The sequence below is a fragment of the Scyliorhinus torazame genome, chromosome 4 (genome assembly GCF_047496885.1).
Source record: "Scyliorhinus torazame isolate Kashiwa2021f chromosome 4, sScyTor2.1, whole genome shotgun sequence".
In the NCBI taxonomy this organism is placed as follows: Eukaryota; Metazoa; Chordata; class Chondrichthyes; order Carcharhiniformes; family Scyliorhinidae; genus Scyliorhinus; species Scyliorhinus torazame.
Genome location: NC_092710.1, coordinates 140,054,171 through 140,079,290, shown reverse-complemented (window position 1 = coordinate 140,079,290; position 25,120 = coordinate 140,054,171). Strand labels below are relative to the sequence as shown.

The window sequence follows — 25,120 nt, the reverse complement described above, 5'->3', positions numbered from 1 at the left end:
CCACTATTCACCAGCACTTTGCCAGTTTATTGAGCCTCAGGGGTTTCCCCCTGCTACGACCACACGTCAATCGATTTTCTGCTGTTGGGCTATGGATGTGTTCCCCACCAACTCTTCAAGTTCCTACCATCCTAAAATTTCAGGCATATGGCTTGCATTCCTTGTTCCAACCATTTTGCTAATATTAGGGCTAAAATTATCACTTATGCTTCTCCTTGGCTAAGTCCTTGAAAGACTTCCACTTTAATACTTCCTGTCCAGTTAATTCAATTTTTCAATGTATTAAAAAATGCTTTGGAATTGTAGTTATAACACACGTGCTATTTTGTTGTAATTTATGTGAAATATTTTCACTCTGCAATTTTCTCCCAACCTCAACTGAAGTCACTGTGGGAAGAACTTGGATCAAGGAAGCTAACGTGTGTATCCCTCACATTCAAATCACCAGTAAGAATGGCAGATCGGGGCACCATTTTGAATGGCAGCTTCGATCTCTACACGCCCACCCCCCTTTCATGCCCCCCCCCTGCTTTCTGGACCCCCACTCCATTCACACCCCAACCTTCCTTAGGCCCCTGGAACACCCCATCATCCCTCCTCCAATGGGCAAGGCACCTCCCCCCCGAGCACGTTCCCTGGCTGTGCTAAAATGGCACCTGGGCATGCTGGCACTGCCAGGGTGACACTGCCCAGGTGCCAGGTAACACCCTTCCCTGTCCCCGACCACCTGGGGCTCTCTAATGGGCTACGGATCCCCAGAGGTGCCTTCATGCCTGGTTCATGCTTGTGCAAAGCAGTGCTAAACGGTGCACTGGTGAGGTCTCATAGACTTGGCTATTGACTCCTGGGCGCTGGGGGCATTCGGTAAACAGGGATCAGATCCAGATCACGTTGGGCATAGTGAGTCAGGTGACTCGCAATCGGCCCACTGCCTGGTGCGGAACCTATTTAGGCCTCTCGCGCGATTCACCCGTTGCGGCTGGCACTGTGTCTGGAGCATTGTGGTGGATGAATCACGTGCACAAATGTTTCATATTTGGTTAGGTTTAATAGGGATGACATCATTCAATGTCTCTCTCCACTCTTTTGGGTTTCATTCTGGGGTGAGGCAACAGAGTTGGCCAAGTCTTTAACGTTTATTTAATTCATCAAATGGTTAGCATAAATTTGATGAGCAACAAATACAAATTGATGCCCTCTGAAAAACATTTATGGCTTTGATGTTACTCTTCTGACAGAATGGTACTTACGTGTACTGATCCATGACAACCGAGGTTGAAAGAAATGTTTACAGGGAAGTGAGGGAGAACAGAAGAGGAAAATAGGCTAAAACTGTTAATATAAACATGTTTAAAACTACCGCGATCTGTGGAGAAGCAGCAAAGTAGGTTGACATCAGATATCTTGGTTTATCTGGATCTTAACAGCTTGTTGTGATCTAATTACCTAGTCTATTGTATCCTCACTGTTGCTCTGCTGAAGATGTTGACTCAATGTTGGAGTTACGTTCTACAGGAATTGGTAGCTTTTGGCACTTTCAACTGATCATTGTGCACAGAGGACCTTTGACAAATAATATTACCAGGCTATTTGACTGCTGGGAGCATCACTGCATGTTCATTCCCAACAGGTTCACCAAACAAAATTAGGCACATCATCCCTGGTATTGGCTGAGAGTCAAGCCCAATACACCCCTCAGCTTAGATAATTGCCCTATTCACTGGATAACTTGCAGAGGAGAGCAATGTTACATTTTTTTGTCCCCAATTCAGCAAACCTAAGTGGGTAAGTGAATATAAAGTAAATGGATTTTCCAAAATGTAATGGGATCCATTTTATTAATATCTCAACTTGGCCATCTGTATATCAATATGCACCCAGAAGAATAGCAATAGCTTAATGAATTGTTGATAGAAACCATCTTATTGGTCCCCTATAGAGACCAAAGCAATATTTTTAACATAAAATGGAGCCCCTGAACCTGTTAGTAACTTTCACCAATCTGCTGCTAAATATTACAGATCTGAACTTTTGTAACAACTGTTTTGTTACCTGTGTGGTCGGTAACATGTGCTACTCAAACCTTGGTTAGTGATGAGGTATTCTGAATCCCGATGACGAAGATTTGAACTCTTCCAGTCGTAACAAAAGGTTTATTAAGTAACTACAACAATATTTACATGAGTTCTTGACTTTAACTTTGATACTAGTGATAAGGTTAACAAGATCTAACTATTGTTATGGGCGAGGCATTTTCAGAACCCCAAAATGTATCATGGAGTTCAACCAACCTCTCCCTTTAATGGATTGTTTTTTTTGAAGCACGCGGCTTGTTCTCCAGGTGTGATATTACAATTATGGACACGTGGGTTTTTAAACACAAAACAATGTTTATTCCATGAACTCAACTTAACCTCTTAAATAAACATTGGATCTCTTAACATCCCTTACTTCAAAGATAACCCCGAGAATATTACAACGCTAACTAATCCTTCAGTTATCCCTTTCAACATCCATGAGACCTAACACCTTTAAACAGAAACACATCAGGTTAATGGCTTTACTATTATGAGTTTAAATCACCCAAATGATCCAGAGATAGTCTTCCATGGCAGAGATCACAGCAGATCCAGCTCACTGCAAAACACTGACACACACCCAAGCTCTTTTTCAAACTGAAACTTCAAAATGGCTGAACTGAGCTCAGCTCCACCCACTCTCTGACATCATTGTTTTCTTAAAGGTACATTGCTTAAACATCCATTTCTTAAAGGTACTCTCACATGACACTATGGTAACTATACGTAACTCCACTGACCATCTAAACCAGTCTGCTGTTGCTTTGATCACAATGCACCCGAGAGAGAGAGAGACCCAATGTGGCTGCCTTTTATACCCCTGTTGGTCCAGCCCTCTAGTGATCATGTGGTGCTACTGATTACACATTAACCCCTTGTGTACATGCACACATAGAGATCACTACAACAACCAAAATATAGTTTGATTCCTTTAAAAAGAAAAGCTTTCACAACCTCCAGGGCGTTCCAAAGGGAGTTGCAATCAATGAAATAGTTTTGAAATGTAGCCAATGTTGGAATGTAGGATGTGGAGCAGCCAATCTGCACACAACAATATGTGTCCTCAGCAGAATTTAGATAAATGACCAGATAGTTTGTTTTACTGATGTATGTTGAGGAATAAATATTGGTCAGGATATGGGCAAAAAAGCGAGAACTAGAATAATGCCATGAAACTTTGTACATCCACCAAGAGTGCTCTTTGATTTAAAATTGCAGACAGTGGCTCTGACAGTGCAGCACGTTCTTCGCTCTACACTGCAATGTTAGCTTCCACATTGTGCTCAATTCTCTGGAGTAAGGCTTGAACTAACAATCATCTGACTTACTGAGCCATGGCTGACACCCTACAAACATTGCACCTGACTTGAATTTCACTTCTGGATGCTTCTTTATTTCCCTGCTTACTGGTGGTTTTCCTCATTAAACCACCTTCATTCACACCACAATAAAGGAAAAAGTAATGGTGGTTAGCTATAGCTAATTTTACGTGGACCTTGGACATCACTCTCGGATCCTTCATTGTCAGCACTTTCTGCCTTTGCGAAGAAAAAAAATCACTGTGTTTTGGATGGTAAGGAACAAGAGCTAGGTTAAGATATTTACAGTGTTCAGTATAAAACAATGGCAAGAATCAGACACATGAAGAGCATTAGATCTTTTCGAGAAGTTCAAATAATGTTCCACCCTATCAATGAAAAACATCCAAGCAGAATAATAATTCAGAACGCCAATGTGAGTAAATGAAGAAATTTTCAGAAACCTGTTGTTGCAAGTTCCGTTGATCAATCTGTATTTTTTGGCCAAACAACTGTTGGAGCAAGTTAGAGGCTGCATGTGAGGTAAACATCCTGATGTGGTTGCGAGAGCATTCAATACATCTGGCGAAAGGAGATCTAAGACAAAATGGGAATTTTTAAAAATGGTGTAAATAAGTGATTTGACAGAATTTGGATCAATAAAATTTCTTATCATAGAATTTACAGTGCAGAAGGAGGCTACTTGACCTATCGAGTTTGCACCAGCCCTTGAAAAAAGCACCCTACCTAAGCCCATGCCTCCATCCTATCCCCATAACCCAGTAACCACAAATAACCTCTTTGGACACGAAGGGCAATTTAGCATGGCCAATCCACTTAGCCTGCACATCTTTGGACTGTGGGAGGAAAGGGGAGCACCCGAAGGAAACCCACGCAAACATGGGGAGAACGTGCAGACTCCGCACAGACAGTGACCCAAGCTGGGAATCAAACCTGGGACCCTGGAGCTGTGAAGCAACTGTGCTAACCACTCTGCTACTGTGCTACCCTGCTGATGTCTTGCAAGACATCAAGAGCATATTCCCTCTAGATTTTCCATTCGGAAAATAAAGAGGCCTTGTTTTTGCATGCTTTCTGGCATCATCTTTCACTAGATAAACTGAGAGATTATAGTCAAAGAAATCAGTTGAACAATTCTAATTTTTCTGATATGTGTCCTTATGCTATTGGAAATGTACTGCCTGTAACCTTGGTGTAGGCAAAGAAATAGGAATTCAAGCCAAGTCCAGTGCCTGAAACAGACATTAGGGGCGCGATCTTGCCAAAAGGGAGATAAGTCCCTGAGCAAGCACGTTTAGCCACGTGTTTCCCGGCACTCACAGTGGCGAGAAACACGTGGCTATAAAACGCGACTCGCTTTGAATAAGGGGCCTAAACAGGGAACGTGCTGCCGAGGCAGCACATAGCCCCGTTTTTTACAACGAGGAGCTCCGCTGGCCGGAACTTCCTGTTGTAGTAAGAGATCGGGACGGCAAATTTAAATGGACCCCGATTTCCAAGGCTCCTAAAAAGATCTCCGACTTCCCCCCCCCCCCAGCCCGAACACAACATAGGAAAGACCCCCGGCTCCCCCCCCCAACACTCACGGCAGGGAACCCCAGCCCGATTGCGTGCAAATAATGCCATCTTGGCACCTTTGCAGTGCCAACCTTTACGCCCTCTGCCAGCATCACCTGGGCAACTTGCCAGGGTGCCAGGCTGGCACTGCCAGGGTGCCCATGTGGCAACAGCAGTGTCAGGGCATCACCCTACCCCAAGGGCATGCAGCAGGGGCCTCTGATCCCTTTAGAGTCCTCCATGAGTGCCAACGCATCTGGCCCCAAGGTCCCCAAGGGAAAGGGATTGAATCCCAAAGCCTCAGGTACGTTGGGAATCTTCACATTAAAGTGAGGCTTACTGCCTCGCTCTAATATCCAGATTTGCTAAATGGTGATCCCGCCCATTTGTCCTGGATGCTGTTGAGCTTCTTGTGTGTTGTTGGAGCTGCACTTATCCAGGCAAGGGGAAAGTATTTCATAACATTCCTGACTTGTGTCTTGTCGACTGGATTTGGGGGGTCAGGTGGTGAGTTACTCGCCATTTGATTCCTAGCTTTTGACCTGCTCGGGTAGCCACAGTATTAATCTGGCTAATGCAGTTTAGTTTCTTATCAACGGTAACCGCCAGGGATGTTGATTGTGGGGGAATCAGCAATGATAATGCCATTGAATGTCAAGGGGGGTGGTCAGATCCTCCCTTGTAGGAGATGGTCATTGCCTGCCACTTGTGTGGTGCAAATAAAACCTTACCACTTGTCAGCTCAAGCCTGGATATTGTCCAGATCTTGCTGCATTTGGACATAGACTGCTTCACTGTCTGAAGAGTCATGAATGGTGCTGAATATTGTGCAGTCACCTACTAACAACCCCACTTCTGACCTTATGATGGAAGGAAGGTCATTGATGAGGCCGCTGAAGATGGTTGGGCCTAGGACACTACCCTGAGGAACTCCTACAGTGATGTCTTGGAGCTGAGATGGTTGACCTCCAATCACCAGAACTCTCTTTTTTTGTGCCAGGTATGACTCCAACCAGAGTTTTCCCCCCTGATTCCTACTGATTCCAGTTTAGCTAGAGCTCCTAGATACCATACTTGGTCAAATGCCGCCATGATGTCAAAGGCAGTCACTCTCACCTCACCTCTGGCATTCTGCTCTTTTGTCCATGTTTGAATCAAGGCTGTAATGAGGACAGGAGCTGAGTGACCCTGGCAGAACCCAAACTGAGCATCCGTGAGCAGATTATTGCTGAGTAAATGCCCCTTTATAGCGCTGTTGATGACTCCTTCCATCACTTTGCTGATGATGGAGAGTAGGCTGAAAGGGCGGTAATTGGCTGGATTGGATTTGTCCTGTTTCTTGTGTACAGGACACACCCGGGCAATTTTCCACATTGCCGATTAGATGCCAGTGTTGGTACAGCTTGGCTAGGGGTGCGGCAAACTCTGGAGCACAAGTCTTCAGTACTATTGCAGAATAGTGTCAGGACCCATAGCCTTTGCGGTATCCAGTGCCTTCAGCTGTTTCTTGATATTACGTGGAGTGAATCGTATTGGCCGAAGACTGACATCTGTGATGGTGGGGACCTCCGGAGGAGACCGAGATGGATCATCCAGTTAGCACTTCTGACTGAAGTTTGTTGTGAATGATTCAGTCGTGTCTTTTGCACAGAAGTGCTGGACTCCTCCATTATTGAGAAGGAGGCTCCACAGTGCGTTGTTTAATTTATTTGCCATCAATACAATTAACAATGACTATTTCTCTTCTATTTCCTGGTGTACCATTTCTTCAAGCTCTCAATGTGAATATATGGTTAAACACAGTTGATGAATTAGTCTATTTCTGTTGTCAGCAGTAACAAACTGCAAAATACTGACCATAACAATGAGCAACCTTTCAGCTGTGTCTTCATTCTAATAAATCTATCAGTCTTTCCTCCTGGAATGAGGACAAATAACGAATTACAGTTGATGTGATTCTATTCAGCCCTTACAAACTGCACTCATTACAGACAAAGTATGCTCCAGGTAGTACTGCTTAAGAGTTTGTGCAGCACTGGGTAATCCTGATCGGCTGCCAAGAATGGAGGCCGAGTTTTTCATTAAGATCTGCTATCTTGAGGGATCAGAATTATTGATAGCAATAATCTATCTACTAATTGGGCTTAGATAATGCCAAGACTACTGCAGATTCATATAAAGTACACGATTAGCTATGATACATTTAGATCTTGTTGTAATGCTACTTAATAAAAGTTTTGATGTTTCCCCATCAGTAAAGTACCTGCAGCACTGTTACACCAGTGGAATCATGATTACTGATAATAGAGATTTGATGAGATTCAGCAACAGCCTAATGTAAGTGATAAATCATTTGGTCACTCTCAAGTAATCAACTGCAGCAATGCTGTCAACCTGTTGGCAAATGTATTTTCAAATAACTTTGCAGAGAAAATAATTATCCCATGGGGGAATTCATGGGGAACTGGAAGGGACATTTAAAATAGGTAGTACACTCTTTAACTACTCCAGCACTTTTTCCAATGATTTGTTCAATCAAATTTCTAAAGGTTTTGCTATGTTTTATTAAACAAGCTGACAAGAGTAGATGTGGCAAATCATCCTGTTCACAGAATCACAGAATTGTTGCAGTGCAGAAGGAAGCCACTCTGCCATGTTGTCCGGCTCTCCAAATGAGCAATCCATCTAGTACCATTCCCCAGCCTTCTCCCTGTGGCCCTCCACATTCTTCCTTTACAGATAACAATCTAATTCACTTTTGAATGCCTCAAATGATCCTGTCTCTGCCACACACTCAGGCAACACTTTCTAGACCTTAACCACTTGTTGCGTGAAAAAGTTGGTCCTCTTTCTGTCGCTTTTGCTACTTTTGCCAATTGCTTGAAATCTCTGCTCTCTCGTTCTCAATCTTTTCACCAGTTGGAACAGTTCATAATAATAATAGTCTTTATTATTGTCACAAATATGGGATGGAAACATCAGTGACAAGACCAGCATTAATTGCTCATCACTAATTGTCCTTGAGAAGGTGGTGATAGATAATCTTCTTGAATTGCTACAGTTCATCTCTGTAGGTTCTCCTGCAGTGTTGTCAGGAAGGGAGTTCCAGGATTTTGACCCAGTGACAGTGAAAGAATGCCAATATATTTCGAAGTCATGATAATGTGAGCATTACGAGAAAACTGAACGGTCATGTTCCCATATCCACTGTCCTTGCACTTCTAGATGGTCGATGTCATGGGTTTGGAAACTGCTGCAAAGGAACCTTAGTGAGTTGCTACAGTGCATCCTGCAAATGATACACATTACTGCCACTGTGTGTCAGTGGTAGAGGGAGTGAATGCTTAAAGTACTTCATGGGGCACTGATGAAGTAGACTGGCTTTTTCTGGATGGTGTTGAGCTTCTTGAATTTGTTGGAGCTGCACTCATAGAGACAAGTACAGAGTATTCCATTACACTCCTGCACAGACTTTGGGAATAAGGAAATCAGTTACTCATTTCAGACTGTGATCTGCTCTGACAGTCACTGTATTTACATGGCTGGCCTAGTTAAATTTCTGGTCAATGATAAGCCTCCAGAATATTGATGGTGGGGGACCCAGTGATGGTAATGCTGTTGAATGTCAAGGAGAGGTGGCAGCATGGTAGCACAGTGGTTAGCACTGTTGCTTCACAGCTCCAGGGTCCCAGGATCGATTCCCGGCTTGGGTCACTTGTCTGTGCGGAGCCTGCACATTCTCCCCTACCTGTGTGGGTTTCCTCCGGATGCTCCGGTTTCCTCCCACAGTCCAAACATGTGCAGATTAGGTGGATTGGTCGTGATAAATTGCCCTTAGTGTCCAAAAAAAGGTTAGGTGGGGTTCCTTCCCTAAAGGATATTAGTGAACCAGATGGGTTTTTACGACAATCAACAATCATTAGACTTTTAACTCCAGATTTTTATTGGATTCAAATTTTACCATCTGCCATGGTGGGATTTGAACCCGGGTCCCCTGAGCATTATTACCCTGGGTCTCTGGATTACTAGTCCAGTGACAATACCATTACACCACTGCCTCCACTAAAACTCTGACCTTATGATGGAGGGAAGGTCACTGAAGAAGTAGCTGAAGATAATTTTCCTCGGACACTGCGCTGAGGAGCACCTGCAGTGATAGCTTGGAACTGAGATGATTGGCCTGCAACAATCAAAACCATTTTCCTTTGTGCCATTTATGAATCCAACCAGTGGAGAATTTTCCACTATCACCAATTTTGCTCGGGTTCCTTGATGCCACACGCAGTGAAATGCTGCCTTGATGTTAAGGGCAATCACTCTCATCTCAAATTGAGTTCAGCTTTTTGTGAATGTTCAGTCCAAAGCTGTAATGGGTTCTGGAGCTGAGTAGCCCTGTCAGAACTCAAACTGAGCAACATTGAGCACCCGCGAATACTAGATGATGGCCAGAATTTTCCGGCTATTGGGACTCTCCGTTCCCACTGGCAGCGCACTCCCGCCTGCAGGTTTCCCGGTGGCATGGGGTGGCTTCAATGGGGAATCCCATTGACAGCAGTGGGAAGAAAGAATGCTGCAACAGTGAACTGCCCGCTGCCGTGAAACACAATCCTGGGACCCGAGAATCCCGCCTTGGGCAACAAAATGAATCCCGACTCACTTCACCCTGAGTCCAGGATTGAAACAGAAATACCCACGCCTACACACATTCTTTCTGATGCTGAGGATAGATAAGACCCACTCACCAGTAGCATTGGCTGATCGTCTGTATTTCTGGTGCACTTTCTTTTGGATCAGATACAATGACATTTCCATAATTTCAGCTGCTCTTGAAATCCTTTTGCTCTCAATTTGTGGCCTCTTGAAAAAGGACAGCAACTCAATGGAAGAAGACAGTTCAGTGGCATCAATTTCTCTGATAAATGAAGATACAGAAAAAGGAATACCATGACTGAAATGTATCGGCATTGCTTCAAATAATAATCTGTCTTAGTTGCGTTTTTCTGCAAGTTGTGAAAAACTAAAGAAAGTTACAAGGAGCCTTGGATCAGTACTTTCTAATTTTCAAAGTGTTAACCTGGTTGTTGGTCAATTATGTTTTGAATGAGGTTGATTGTGAAACACAGTATGAATTACCAACTTAGGAGTTCTAGTTTATATGAGACAATTGAAGCTGAACATTCCTGACTGTTTTTGGTTGCATTTTTGATGATGAAGTTAAATATTATCCTTTCAGATTCCATCAACCTAAACAATCCTCTTGAGTATTTGATAGAGTTAAAAGAACTTTGTCCAGAGCTGGTGGTTGCTGAATTGCCTGGATGAAGGAGAAAGGAGAGAGGGAGGATGACATTTGCTGCTACGTGGTTTCTCTGAAGCTCACCGGATGTTACAGGGAGCTGCAAGAGAGGTAAAGCAGCCGTCACAGGTGAAGGTTTGGCCTGGCCTGGAGTGGATAGAGTTCCAACCTGGGACTGGATTGAAACACTGCCTGCCAGCCTCCCTGCATTTTCAGAGCCTGCAGCAGAAGGAGAGGAGGAGGGGCCGGGACTGTTTGCTGCCTGTTCCATCTACAGGACCCTTGGAGCTGGGACTGTTTGCAGTTTGCTGCCTGTATCGCCTACAGAGCCCTCGGGCCTGAGGCCTCCCAGAAAACAGGTTGCTGCAACACCTGGAAGGGGACGAAGAGGAGAAGAAGGTTGGTGCAACTGGACTTTATCTTGTTTTCATCTGCCGATAACGCCGAGACGGGATAATATCCGTGGACTGTTTTGCTGGGCCCTTGCTGGGCTGAAGACTCGTCCCCCACCCGTTACCCACCCGCTGCTGGATCGAAGACCTTTTGAGGGACCAGCCCGCAAAACCTTACTCGGCACCGGCCTGTCCTTTTGTGCCTTAACTTCCTGCTCCTCCCACCCCTTCCCTCCCCCTGTGCCCCATCCTCCTGTGCCTCCCCCCCTCCCCTTCAGTTACTCTCTCCCTCCCCTTTCTCCCCTATCGTCCACCACTGACCGGGATGGTAACAATGCTGCCTACGCCGGTGGTGGGGCTCTCTACAGCCACCTATGTGGGAGTGGTGGCCTCCACCCTCCCCACTGTTCCTGAGGTTAGGTCACCTTTTTGCCTCATGACCCCAAAACTATGCCCACCCCACCATGTCAATCGTGGCCTGCGTCTGTGGTATGGTGAGTTTGATGGCCATTCGACCATAGTTGCAGCCTCAAAGGTGTATAGCAAAGCTGTCTTCTTTTTGAGAGCCTGGAAAAAGGGCTCACGGTGGGCAGGATCTACCTGGCGGTGGACCCGCTGGAGGCCACTGCCGAGAGAGTTATCCACTCTAATGTCCCGCCTTATATTCCCACGGAGCTCCTCCTCACACACCTCCATCAACTGGGGGAGGTACGGTCAGGGGTGATACCACTCCTGCTCGGCCTCAAAGATCCCACCCTCAAGCATATTTTCTCATTCCGGCGCCAGGTCTTTGTTTGCCTGGCCCGGGAGGAGGTCCTGGAAGGGAATTTTGAGATCCCTTTTGGGGACAAAACCTACCACATCTTCTGGTCCACAGGTGGCGTGCGGTGCCACGCCTGCAAGAAGGTGGGGCATATTAGAAACAATTGCCCCACCTCTAATACTGCCACTGATGGCGCCGCTGCCCCCTCTACTTCCATTGGCGTGGAGGTGAGGGGGCAGCTGCGTGGCCAGAAGGCTGAGAGGAAGACCAACAGGCCGATTCGCCAGCGGTCAGGTTTGGATCTTTCTGACCCTCTGACTCTGACTGACCCAGTGCCCCTGGCTGCTGACCCGGGTGCAACTGTTACGCCTCACCCCGCCATCACCCAGCAACACCCTCAGCCCGGTGACATTTCGCCATCGGATGCCGGGCCCGGCGACACTTCTGTGCAGGCCCCTCTGGGTGGCGGTAGTGAGGTGCGCGACCTCAAACCAGAAGGTGGTCTGTCCCAGCCACAAATTCTGGAGAGATGCATTGAGGGACAAGGAGTCAGCCTGGAGGGGCCTCCAGAGATTGAGGTCTCCCCTGTGTGTGACCCGGTCCCCCGCAAACGACGTCAATCCAGGTTCTTTTCCATAGATGTCTGTGGTGAACCACTGTTATTGTAGTTCCACTGTTGTACCACTGTTACTTACAGCGCTGTATATTTTCTCTGTTACTGTTTGTTCCATTGTTACTCACTGTGTTATATATTGTTGTTCTTCCGTTGCTCTGCTGGGTGTTGTATATAGTTGACTGATCTGTAGCCCTGTCTCCAGTCTGGGTTCAGCAGCAGACAGGCTACATCTTAGAGTGTTAAAACCATTACTTCGTTCTCTACAACTTGCCTCGTGTGTAATTGATGGTGCATCTATTTTATACTCTAAGACAGTACGATGGATAAGTCTCTCAAGCTTGATCGATTGGACCTGGATCCAGAGGCAGCCGATGCCACCGCGATCTTCCAGCATTGGCTAAGCTGTTTCGAGGCCTACCTCGACCCTTCCACTGACGCCGTCTCAGGGGAGCACAACCTTCGGGTCCTCAACGCCCAGGTGAGCCACTGAATATTTACCCTCATCAGAGACGTGGCCACATACGACGAGGCGTTTACACTCCTCAAAGGGCAGTACATGAGGGTGGTAAACGAGGTGTACGCCCAGCACCTCCTCGCCATTAGGCGTCAGCGCCCAGGAGAATCTATGGCCGAGTTCCTGCGTGACCTGCGGGTACTCGCCTGGAATTGTAGCTGCCAGGCAGCAATGGCAGTTCAACACACCGAGCTCCTGATCCGGGATGCCTATGTGGCCAGCGTTAGGTCTGACTACATCCGTCAGCACCTGCTTGAAGGGGGTACCCTTGACCTAAACAACACAGTGCGGCTCACGAACTCCCTGGAAGTGGCCTTCCAGAATATGGATGCCTTCACACCCGACCACGCGCCATCCTCGTGGGCATCCTGGGCGTAGCCATCACCCGATCCGGGGGTGTCACAAGCCTATGCTGCATGGCACCCCGCCAACTCCGGGGGACCGTCCTGCTACTTCTGCGGCCAGGGTCAGCACTCCAGACAACGCTGCCCAGCTCGGAACGCGACCTGCAGCGAGTGCGGTAAGAAGGGCCACTTTGCAAATGTCTGCCAGGCCCGGCCTAAAACGTCCAAATCCCGCCGCGTGGTATCTTGCCTGTCGGGACCACCCCCTTCTAATGCGTCATCCGCCTCATGCGACCCGTGGAGTCCGCCATATTATTTGTCATCTTCGACGCGACCCGCCATGTGCGATTCGTGGGGGCCGCCATCTTGGCCGTCATCTTCGACGCCACCCGCGACCACCGACCAGACCAGCCACCTTCCGCAACTCACCTCCGTCACCCTCGACTAGTCCTGGCCCTATCATCTCAAGAACTCCATGATAACCGTCCGGATCAACGGGCACGAGACGACCTGCTTATTCGACTCCGGGAGCACAGACAGCTTCATCCATCTGGATACAGTAAGGCGCTGCTCCCTCCGAATTTTTCCTGCATCCCAGACAATCTCCCTGGCTTCCGCATCACACTTTGTTGAGGTCCAGGGGTACTGTGTCGCAGCTCTTGCGATACATGGCGTAGAGTACGTTAACTTTAAACTCTACGTTCTCCCCTATCTCTGCGCTCCCGTTTTATTAGGCCTAGACTTCCAATGCCATCTCTGAAGCCTGACCTTAACGTTCGGTGGACCCCTGCCCCCTCTCACCGTCTGTAGCCTCGCGACCCTTAAGGTCGCCCACCCCCGCTCTTCGCTAACCTCACCCCGGACTGTAAGCCCGTCGCTACCAGAAGCAGACGCTACAGTGCCCGGGACAAGGCCTTTCTGAGATCAGAGGTCCAGCGACTCCTGCGGGAAGGGATCATAGAGGCTAGTAACAGCCCCTGGAGAGCCCAAGTGGTGGTCGTCAAGACTGGGGAGAAGCTCTGGATGGTCATCAACTACAGTCAGACGATCAACCGGTACATGCAGCTCGATCCGTACCCCCTTTCCTGCATATCTGACATGGTCAATCAGATTGCGCAGTACCGAGTCTTCTCCACGGTAGACTTGAAGTCCGCGTACCACCAGCTCCCTATCCGCCCGGAGAACCTCCAATACACAGCATTCAAGGCAGATGGGCACCTCTACCACTTCCTCAGGGTCCCCTTCGGCGTCACCAATGGGGTTTCGGTCTTCCAACGAGAGATGGACCGAATGGTTGACCAGTACGGGCTGCGGGCCACATTGCCGTATCTGGATAATGTCACCATCTGCGGCCTGACCAGCAGGACCATGGCGCTAACCTCCAGCGTTTCCTTCACACCGCCAAGCTCCTTAAACTTACGTATAATAATGAGAAGTCCGTTTTCCGCACGGCCCGCCTTGCCATCCTCGGCTAAGTTGTGGAAAACGGAGTCCTAGGGCCCGATCCCGATCGCATGCGCCCCCTCCTGCAACTTCCCCTTCCCCACTGCCCCAAGGCCCTGAAGAGATGCCTGGGCTTCTTCTCGTACTATGCCCAGTGGGTCCCCAACTATGCAGACAAGGCCTGCCCACTCATCAAATCCACCCTTTTTTCCCCTGTCGGCTGAGGCCCGCCTAGCCTTCAACCGCATCAAGGCAGACATTGCCAAGGCCACGATGCACGTTGTGGACGAGTCCATCCCATTCCAGGTGGAGAGCGATGCATCTGATTTTGCCCTGGCAGCTACCCTCAATCAGGCAGGCAGACCCGTGGCCTTCTTTTCCCGTACCCTCCAGGGCTCCGACAGTCCTCCATCGAGAAAGAAGCCCAAACCATTGTGGAAGCTGTGCGACATTGGAGGCATTACCTGGCCGGCAGGCGATTCACTCTCCTCACTGACCAACGGTCGGTAGCCTTCATGTTCAATAATACACAGCGGGGCAAGGTAAAGAACGACATGATTCTGAGGTGGAGGATCGAATTCTCCACCTACGATTACGACACATCTTGTATCGTCCTGGGAAGTTCAATGAGCCCCCAGATGCCCTGTCCCGCGGTACATGTGCCAGCACACTAGTAGATCGACTTCGGGCCCTCCATAATGACCTCTGTCACCCAGGGGTCACCCGTTTTTTTCATTTTGTCAAGGCCCGCAACCTGCCTTACTCCATCGGGGACCATGACCAGGGACTGCCAGATCTGCGTGGAGTACAAACCGCACTTCTACCGGCCATACAGAGTGCACTTGATGGCTTCCCGCCCCTTTGAACGCCTTAGCATCGACTTCAAAGGGCCCCTCCTCTCCACCGACCATAACGTGTACTTGCTCAACATCATTGATGAGTACTCACGTTTTTCCTTCTCCATCCCATGCCCTGACATGACCTCGGCCACTGTCATCAAGGCCCTGCACAGCCTCTTCACCTTGTTCGGTTTCCCCACCTACATCCACAGTGATCGGGGCTCCTCGTTCATGAGTGATGAGCTGCGTCAGTTCCTGCCTAGCGAGGGCAGCGCCTCAAGCAGGACGAGCAGCTACAACCCCCAGGGAAATGGACAGATGGAGAGGGAGAATGCGACGGTCTGGAAGGCCATTCTCCTGGCCCTACGGTCTAGAAGTCTCCCGCTGGCAGGCGGTCCTTCCCGCTGCGCTCCACTCTATCCGGTCGCTTCTGCGAACTGCCATCAACGCGACTCCTCTTGAGCGTATGTTTGCCTTCCTCAGGGATCTCGCTCCCATCCTGGCTGACAGCCTCCTCCGGAAGCATGTGAGGAACCACAAAACCGATCCCCTGGTCGAGCGGATTGTGCTTCTCCACACTAACCCACAATATGCCTACGTGGCAATCAGGACGGGCGGCAGGACACAGTCTCCCTCTGGGACCTGGCACCCGCTGGTTCCTCACCCGACCCTCCACCGTCTACCTCCATTACCATTGCCCCCGCGCCTACACCGTCTCCCTCTCTGTCGACACTTCCAGAAGTCGAAGAGGACACCACGCTCCCGGAGTCGCAGGTCTCGACGCCAGTGCCCACCCCACAGCCGTGACTGAGGAGATCACAGCGGACGGTTAAAGCTCCTGATAGACTTAATCTATAAGTTGGCTTCATCCCCGCTGGACTTTTTTTTTTTAACAGGGGGTGAATGTGGTGAACCACTGTTATTGTTGTTCCACTATTACTTACAGTGCTGTATATATTCTTTGTTACTGTTTGTTCCATTGTTACTCACTGTGTGATATATTGTTGTTCTTCCGGTGCTCCTCCCCACTGGGTGTTGTATATAGTTGACTGATCTGCTTGCCCTGTCTCCAATCTGGGTTCAGCAGCAGAAAGGCTACATCTTAGAGTATTAAAACCATTACTTCATTCTCTACAACTTGCCTCGTGTGTAATTGATGGTGCATGATGCGCTATCAATTACGATGAGACGAGAGTAGAGAGTAATCGAGGCTTTATTACACAGAGATGTGTGGCCTCCTACCGCTGCTGCCGAAATGTCTGCAGTTCGGAGAGCACACACATTTATACTCCACCTACTGGGTGGAGCCAGCAGGCAGGGATCTACCCCCGTACCTGTAGTACAGGGGCCTTACCGTAATACCCTCGTATGCAGTGCAGTATATATAATATAATACAACAGTGGTGACTGCCACAGTGCATCAATGTCACACCCAGTCCCTGAAAGAAAAGAGGCAGGGGGATAGTGAGGAAATGCCAGCAGCTGCCGCTGTCCCCCGAGCAGGGTGCATTGGGGTCAGACGGGACCAGAGAGGGCCCGTTCCACCCAATACAATTTAGCACCCCGGACTTGTTTAATTTCTCAGGGGATGGGGGTCAGCGATGACCCCCTGCTTCTTCGGTTCTTAGCAGGTTATAGTTTGGAAGATCCTCTGTCACCAACCCGTGTCTTCGGGCACATCTGCCACCACCCCGGACTTGTTTCTGGAGTTATTTCCGGGGCCTTCCGGTGACCAGACGACGGGGGCGGAGCAGGCATCTGCACCTCCACATCCCACTGGCCCAGGACCCCGGGAGGAGCCTGAGGAGATCCCGTCTGTCGATGATCCCGGTGGCGGGGTCAAGGCAGCCCCTGAGTTGGTTGGTGGGCCCATGTCGCCAGCCGCACTCAGTGTGGGGGAGGATTCGGGCCCAGAGGGCGACTGTCCGAAGGCTGTCAGCTGCCCAGTGTCGGGAGTGCAAGGTGCACAAGATGCTCTGTAGTGGGTGCGGGTCTCACTCGTGCCTGACACTGTGTCACCCCTCACCCCCTCTGGGGAACTCCCAGAATCTGGCACATCATAATGGAAGGTTCTTTTGTTTTTCTGCCTCTGTAGATAGTTCAGTCAGTGCCCTATTTGCCCCCCCCCCCCCATTCGCCAACACTCCGACTCCCTCCCTCCCCACCACCCTCCTTTTCCCTCTCCATCTCCCCCCTTTCTTTCCCTTCTGTTGGTACAGAGGCGAGGGTATCTGGTCTGTCCAGCGCAAAGTTTAGTGCTTGTACCATTTGTTTTTTGTGTAAATGTGTTGTGAACTGTTTTAATAATCAGAGTATCCACCCCCCTTCCCCGTACATTGGTACTGAGGGGAGGGTACCCTGTTTCTCCAACACAAAATGAGTGTTTGTACCGTTTGGCCTTGTATATATTTTTTACTGTTTTAATAAAAAGATATGGATTGAAATTCAACTTCAGATCATCAAATACACGTAAAAGTCATCTGTAGCTAAATTTCAAGTATGTTTCCTCAGTTATAAGGGACCTTTAACCTTGTGTTTGCTGATGGAAGGGTGTCATTACACTGTGACAAGTTTACATAGACAGTTTACATTATAAATGTGACATAGGGATTTATAATGGATAAATAAAAGGACAAAGGGCCCAAAATTCCTTAGCATCTCAATCAATTAGCCCAAGACAGGAAGTGCTCCTGGGAGCTTGTTTATTGCAAGTCCAACTAGATCAAATACATTTAGGAATCCAGTTTCTGCTGACCCCTTGCCAAAATTACAGCAGGGGTCGGAGGTAGCCCCTGTGAAACTCAGGAGCCCTAGTGCAAGACAACATGAGAACTACTCGTCTAACTTTGATTTGAACAGCAATATTTATTTTTAATAGGTTTTATGGTCTTAGTACTGCTCTTACCTTTTCATTGTATGATGAATTGCACGGTCCACCATGTGCAATCCCTCTTGAACTGCATTAGGTAAAAAGGAGTCACCCAATTTTCCTAAATAGTCTTCACAATGCAAGGAAAATGCTGAGTTACACAGTCGAATCATACAATATTTCATTAAGCAATGACTGATTTATTCATTTATTATACCGATAACGCTGCTTATTGAAGTATCTCTCACTGCAATACCTGTTCAGCCTCACAATTATTGAAGGATTAGCATGATTGTAACTGAGCCGATGGTAATTTCATTATTTAAATGTTCTCATTAATTTTGAATTTTTCTACTTATCGCTTCATGTATCAGCTTCAACTTCAGGAAAGTAAACATAGCGATTGTACCAACTGTTCTATTTTCCCCACTAACCATCTTGTGGCCAATCTGAACAAGGGTTGCCTTTGTAATGTGAGCCATTTTGAAACTAAAATTAGACTTTTTAAAGTAATATCTTTGTTTGTCTGTGAGGTTTTGTGTTGGTCAAAGAGTTGATGAGAAATGTTCACACTCATATTTATGAGCAAAGATTCCTTTTGGCACAAGTGCCAAGACTTCCATTTACACCTAGCAGGTCTGAAAAGGTTGAGGAACTTCTGAATGTTTATCAAAAATAGCACTCTACTGATATCCTCGGATTGTTGTGTGGGTACAGTGCCTTTTTTTTTAAAAAAAGGTTAATGGGATGTGGCGAAAGGCAATATTAATTGCCCCACCTAGTTGCCCTGAGAAGGTGATGGTGGACCTTCTTGAACTTGCAAAAGCAGTTTGATACGATAGGCCCCTTCAGAGGAGAATGAAGAACCAATCACATCCAGGCTAGACCAGACAAGATTTTCTGTAAAGGACATTTGTGGACCAGTAGATTTTAATAATCTTTATTGTCATAAGTCAGCTTACATTAACACTGCAATGAAGTTACTGTGAAAATCCCAAGTCGCCACATTCGCGCCTGTTCGGGTTCACTGAGGGAGAATTTAGAATATCCAATTCACCTAACGTGCACATCTTTGGACTGTGGGAGGAAACGAGCACCCGGAGGAAACCCACGCAGACACCGGGAGAACGTGCAGACTCCACACAGACAATGACGCAAGCCGAGGATCGGACCTGGGACCCTGGAGCTGTGAAGCAACAGTGCTAACCACTGTGTTACCGTGCCACTACATGACATTCCAATAGCTTCACAGTCATTTTCACTGAGACCAGCTTTTCATTTTCAACTTCTTTCAAAACTGAATTTACGTTCTCAAGCTGTCATGGTGAGAATTGAAAATACATTTCTATCAATTAATGATTAACCTTTAGGGTGGGGTCTTGGTTGTGTTGGAACAGGAAAAATTAATCTAATCTCGAATACTTTCTGTCTCTGTCAGCTTTATGGAGCTGCTCCAGCACTATAATGGTGACAGATATGCTAACCCTAATGGATAAAATTCATTATTATGGGACCTTGCTTTTTGCAAATTGGCTGCTGCGTTTCCAACATTACTATAATGACAACAGGTCAAAAGAACTTCATTGGTTGTAAAGTGCTTTGGGACATCCTGAGGTAATGGAAGGAACTGTATAAATGCAAGTTTTCTTCTTTTCATTGACAGGGTCAACCAAAGGTTAGTGTATGAAATGCAAGTATAATAAATAGCAGTATGTTTGGATCCTTAGAGAGCAAAGCCGTAAAACTATTTTGTGTTTCTTTACTTGTTTGTAGTGAAATGTTTTGTTTATTTCTAGATATGTGGGAAATACTGCAATTGAAATCATCAGAAAAAGCAAGTAAAAAGTTAAAGTGCACAATGAGTGAGCTGAGGTCATATTGTGTGAGATTAACATGCAAAAACTGACATTCACATGATATTTCAATCTCGGTACTTTACTAGTTTGTGTCTCCACAAAAATAACGGGCAATGACAGACCTTGTGCTAATGTTGCAAAGTATGATTTCACCCCAACGTTATTTTGGATGACATATCTATTGACATATGATTAAATGCATTCATATAACAGTTATGGGATGAAATTCTCCGGCCTCGTTGCGCTCTCGCTCAAGCGTAACGAGGCTGGTGAATAGCCTGAGAGGCCAAAAGTGAGTTCTGCGCCAGGTGACAAACAGTTTGCGATGCAACCGGCCCTCTCCAGTAGACAAAATCAGGATCTCGCCGTAGCGTGGCGAGTTTATCACCACTTAAGCCCTATTTTCATACAATTAACAGGAGCCACCACATATCCAACGGCCTCCCGTCAATTAGCGGCCCCCTCAGCAAGTGCTCACACTGCCGCTGATTCGTATTCCTTTTGTAAAATGTGAACCTGGCGGAAAGGCTTCTGTGGGGAGCCAAGGAGGTGAGTAGCCATCTGCAGGAGGCAATATCACATACACAACAACCAAACACCCAGGGGCTGGAACATAGCTCCAGGGACATGTTCACGGTTGGAGGGTGCCACAGGGAGGAGGTGACGCCTGGAAAGGTGGGCAAAGGTTCCGCGGGTCAGCTCGCATTGCGGAAGAAAGTGACAGAGACATCATAATGGTTGTGCAAAAAGGAGTTTAATGTGCGGTACAATACCCCACTCCCGGTGGTGCCGCCCCCACCCCAAACCCCGCCCTCCCCACCTCCTACCTACTCCCCCATCTCCTCCCCTCCCCCAGTCCCCTCAGTGATCCTGGCCCTCCTACCTCTACCACTACATCTAGGTGTGACCCCAGGATGCACATCTGAGGTGGAGGCTGCCAACTGCCTACCTTGTCCCGTGGCCCTCGTTGCCCCTGGCAGGCGTCCTCTGGGGGCTCTAGGGCTGGAGGGCCCCAGCTCACTTGTCGCCCGCATATGCGCAGCCGTGCTGCCCTGTACCATGTTCTGACTGTGAAACACGGCTTCATCAGAGGGGTGGACCTAGGGGAAGCTGGTGCCCATCGTTGGGACAGGTCCAGGTTGGCACTCAGTGCCCTATCCTCCTGGTTAGTGCCCATAGGGCCTTGGGGTCCACCTTTGGGCAGAGGGGCAGCCGGTTTGAGTCCCGGCTGCCCCTGCATCATCTGGCTCTGCCAGCCCTGGTGGCTCCCTATGGTCTGCACCATCGTGTCGACGCCCTCGGCGATGCTCCTCAATGACTGGGACGCATCCCCCAGTGATCGGGCCATGCTCAGCAGCGCCTCGGCAATGCCAACCTGTGACTGGGACAAGCTCCACAGCGCCTCGGTTTTTCCCATCTGAGAGCAGGACCCGTCCTGCAAAATCTCATAATTTCAGCCTGGTACTGGGTGACATGCCCCAGCGAGGCAGACATTCTGTCGAGACTCTCAGCCATGACTGTCAGCGAGTGCGTGGCACCTTAGACACCTTCAATCATGGTGCTGACATCGTGCACCAGGCTGACCACTGCGGTCGCCACCTGCAGTGTTGGCCTCGGTGCCACTCATTGCTGGTGCCATCTACTGCGCCTGTAGCCTCTGGGACGCCTCCAAGCAGCTATGGATCTGCAGGAACGATGCTGTCATCCCCCACTGAATGTCCCGGCCACTTCCTATCATCTCCTCCAACTCAGGATAACCCACTTCCAGAGGCTCAGCATCAGGCTGGGACCCAGCTGGGTCCAGAGAACCAGCAGCCCTCCTCCAAATGCTATCTGCCTCCACCAGATGTACATCATCAACGGTGTAATGCTCACCAGATTGTGCCCCAGACGCCTGACCACTAGTATTTCTCACCGAGGTGTGTGTATCTACGCTGGTGGAGGATGGGGATGACAGCTGTGCCGTGACTATAATAGGCAGCTGCCTGGGCCGGGGTTGCGGCAGCCGTCAGCTCTGGGAGTGTGACCAGGAGGAGTGGCCTTCAGTCCAGGAAGAAGGTTGACGGCCTACACCTACGGACACTGACAGGGAGGTTAATGGTGCCATTTTTAAAAGCTGGTATGCTACCTTCATACTGACTGAACAGAGAGCACGGGTGCAGTAGAAGAGAACTTCATAGAATTCATAGAATCCCTCCAGTGCAAAAGGAGGCCATTCAGCCCACAGAAACTATGCCCACCCTCCGAAAGAGCACTCTATCCCGGTCCCCACCCCCACCCATCCCCTTAACCCCATGCATTGATCATGCTCAATCCACCGAGCCTACACATCTTTGAACTCTGGGTGGAAACCGGAAAACCTAGAGGAAACCGTGCAGACAATAGGCAAAAATGCAAACTCCTCAGAGACAGTCATCCAAGGCTGGAATCAAACCTGGGTCCCTGGCATTGTGAGGCAGCAGTGTTAACCACTTTGCCACCTATGGAGGAATGGCTGTAGTGGGAGAAAGGATTGTTCCACATACTGTGATGCCTCCCTTGAGGTGTTCCTGCTGGTGGAGGAACAAAAAAGAGTTCTGGACCCAGTGAGGAGAAATCTCATCAAGAATGCCTGGCTCTAGGTGGCTGAGGAAGTGAAAAGGCATGGGGTGATTGCTGTAAACTGCTTCAATGATCTTCTGAGGTCGATCAAGGTAAATATGGCATGCATGATGGTGACATTCCTACATGTCTTATTTGGCAGCCATGAGATATGAGGCATGTGACTGACCCATGCACAACGATTTTCCAAGGACCATTGTGTGCACTGAGCCATATACCCTACACTAGAGGAGAATTACAACTCAAAAGTGGTCATTGAGCACTTGCAGAGGGACTAGTGACAACATGATGATCATTTAAATCGGTCTGACAAGCATAGCTGGGCCAGGAGAGTTGTGTGGTACTCTGCATTTATGTTGTTACAGGAGAAGTGAGCTCTTAATACTAGACAGAGGAGATGTATGGGATGAGGTCTGATTTTCGTTGCTGTAATATTGCAGATGAAACAGAAATTAAGCAATGGAGGTTGGATGGGTAGCAGCAAGTCAGCCTGATGTGGAAGGGTTGAGGAGCAGCTGCCTAAAGACTGTGGGGAGGGGGTCTTCTCAAGTCGCTTTGATGACCGCCTCTCAGCCCCTTTGATGATGGCACACACACAGCATTGTCGCTTCCTGGAAGATTCAGGCTGTGGCTTTTTTTAGATTGCCATCGCGTTTTAAAATATAATAATTGTGTTCAGGATCACTGTTCAGAGTCTTTTAATAAAAATAGTTTCACTGTTAACAAGAGATTATTTTCCTCACAGGTGTTACTGGCTGCTCTGAGAATGTGAAGGAAATTTATGAAAATAACAACGTAAGAACAGAAGAAATAATAATAATCTTTATTGTCACAAGTAGGCTTACATTAACACTGCAATGAAGTTACTGTGCAAATCCCTGAGGAGTAGACCATTCAGCCCTTCAACCCTGCTCTGCCATTTAATGAGACCATGGCTGATCTTTTTCAACACCATTTGCTTGCTCTCTGATGTTTCGCGAGGATTCTGTTCCCACAACGTGCAAAATCACGCCGACTCCACGAATGTGCAGTGCATGCTTTCTCAGGGAGAACGACACTAGAAAGATGAGGGTTCAATATTCTAAATTGCGGATGTGTGTTTTGGGGCTATGAAACGTGAATACAAGGATATTCGTGGGTAAACATTTCATGATTGGGGGGGGAGGGGTCACGATAGATGACAGTTTACTATATGTCGAAATCTATTGATCACTATCTTGACTGTGACCACACAGCCCTCCAGTGCAAAGAAATCAAAATATTCATCACCCTCTGAGTGAAGAAATTCCTCATCATCTCAGTCCTAAATTGCTGCCCCTTGTTCTGGAGACTGTGTGCCCTATTCCTAGAGCCGGGGAGCATTGTTCCTTGATGTACCCAGTCGAGTCCTGTAAGAATTTGTGGCAGCATGGTAGCACAGTGGTTAGCATTGTTGCTTCACAGCGCCAGTGACCCAGGTTTGATTCTCGGCTTGTGTCACTGAGCAGTGTCTGCACGTTCTTCCTGTGTCTGCGTGGATTTCCACTGGGTGTACCGGTTTCCTCCCACAGTTCCCAAAGATGTGCTGTTAGGTGATTTGGACATTCTGAATTCTCCCTTGGTGTACCTGATCAGGCGCCGGAGTGTGGCGACTAGAGGCTTTTCACAGTAATTTAATTGCAGTGTTAATGTAAGCCTACTTGTGACACTAACAAAGGTTATTATGTGCAAAACACAAGGCTGAGGCATTCGCAACAATCTTCAGCCAGATGTGCCGAGTGGGTGATCCATCTCGGTCTCCTCCGGAGGACCCCAGCATCACAGTTGTCAGTCTTCAGCCAATATGAATCACTCCATGTGACATCAAGAAACAGCTGAAGGCACTGGATACTGTAAATGCTATGGGCCCTGACAATATTCTGGCAATAGTCCTGAAGACTTGTGCTCCAGAACTGGCCGCACCCCTAGCCAAGCTGTTCCAGTACAGCTTCAACACTGGTATCTACCCGGCAATGTGGAAAGTTGCCCAGGTCTGTCCTGCACACACGAAACAGGACAAATCCAACCCAGCAAATTTCCGCCTTATCCGTCTACTCTTCATCTTCAGCAAAGTGACAGAAGGAATCATCAACAATGCTGTCAAGTGGCAATTACTCAGCAATAATCTGCTCGCGGACGCTCAGTTGGGTTTCGCGAGGGTCACACAGCTCCTGACCTCATTACAGCCTTGGGTCAAACATGGACAAAAGAGCTGAATGTCAGAGTTGAGGTGAGAGTGATAGCCGATGCTTTGTCACAAATGTGCATCAGGGAGCCCTAGCTAAACTAGAGTAAATGGGAATCGGGGGGAAAACTCTCCACTGGTGGGAGTCATAACTGGCACAAAGGAAGATAGTTGTGGTGGTTTGAGGTCAATCATCTTTGTTCCAGGACATCACTGCAGGAGTTCCTCAGGGTAGTGTCCTCGGCCCAACCATCTTCAGCTGCTTCATCAATGACGTCCCTTCCATCATAAGGTCAGAAGTGGGGATGTTTGTGGATGACTGCACGATGTTCAGCGCCATTCGCGACTCCTCAGATAATGAAGCGACCCATGTCTAAATGCAGCAAGACCTTTTTATGGTCCAGTGTTTAGAGAACCCCAAAGTGTATCA

The 25,120-nt window shown here is 48.1% G+C and overlaps 1 protein-coding gene across 1 annotated transcript in view; it reads right to left on the bottom strand.

The window, feature by feature from the left end:
• tpo (thyroid peroxidase) overlaps positions 1 to 25,120 on the bottom strand; it is a 92,253-nt gene that overhangs the window by 54,553 nt on the left and 12,580 nt on the right. Inside the window, exons 3-5 of the mRNA XM_072500543.1 lie at positions 18,067 to 18,160; positions 9,697 to 9,866; positions 3,841 to 3,973 (exon numbers count right to left, since the gene is read on the bottom strand). Of these exons, the coding sequence (XP_072356644.1) occupies positions 3,841 to 3,973; positions 9,697 to 9,866; positions 18,067 to 18,160 (397 nt within the window). The remainder of the gene's footprint in view (positions 1 to 3,840; positions 3,974 to 9,696; positions 9,867 to 18,066; positions 18,161 to 25,120) is intronic.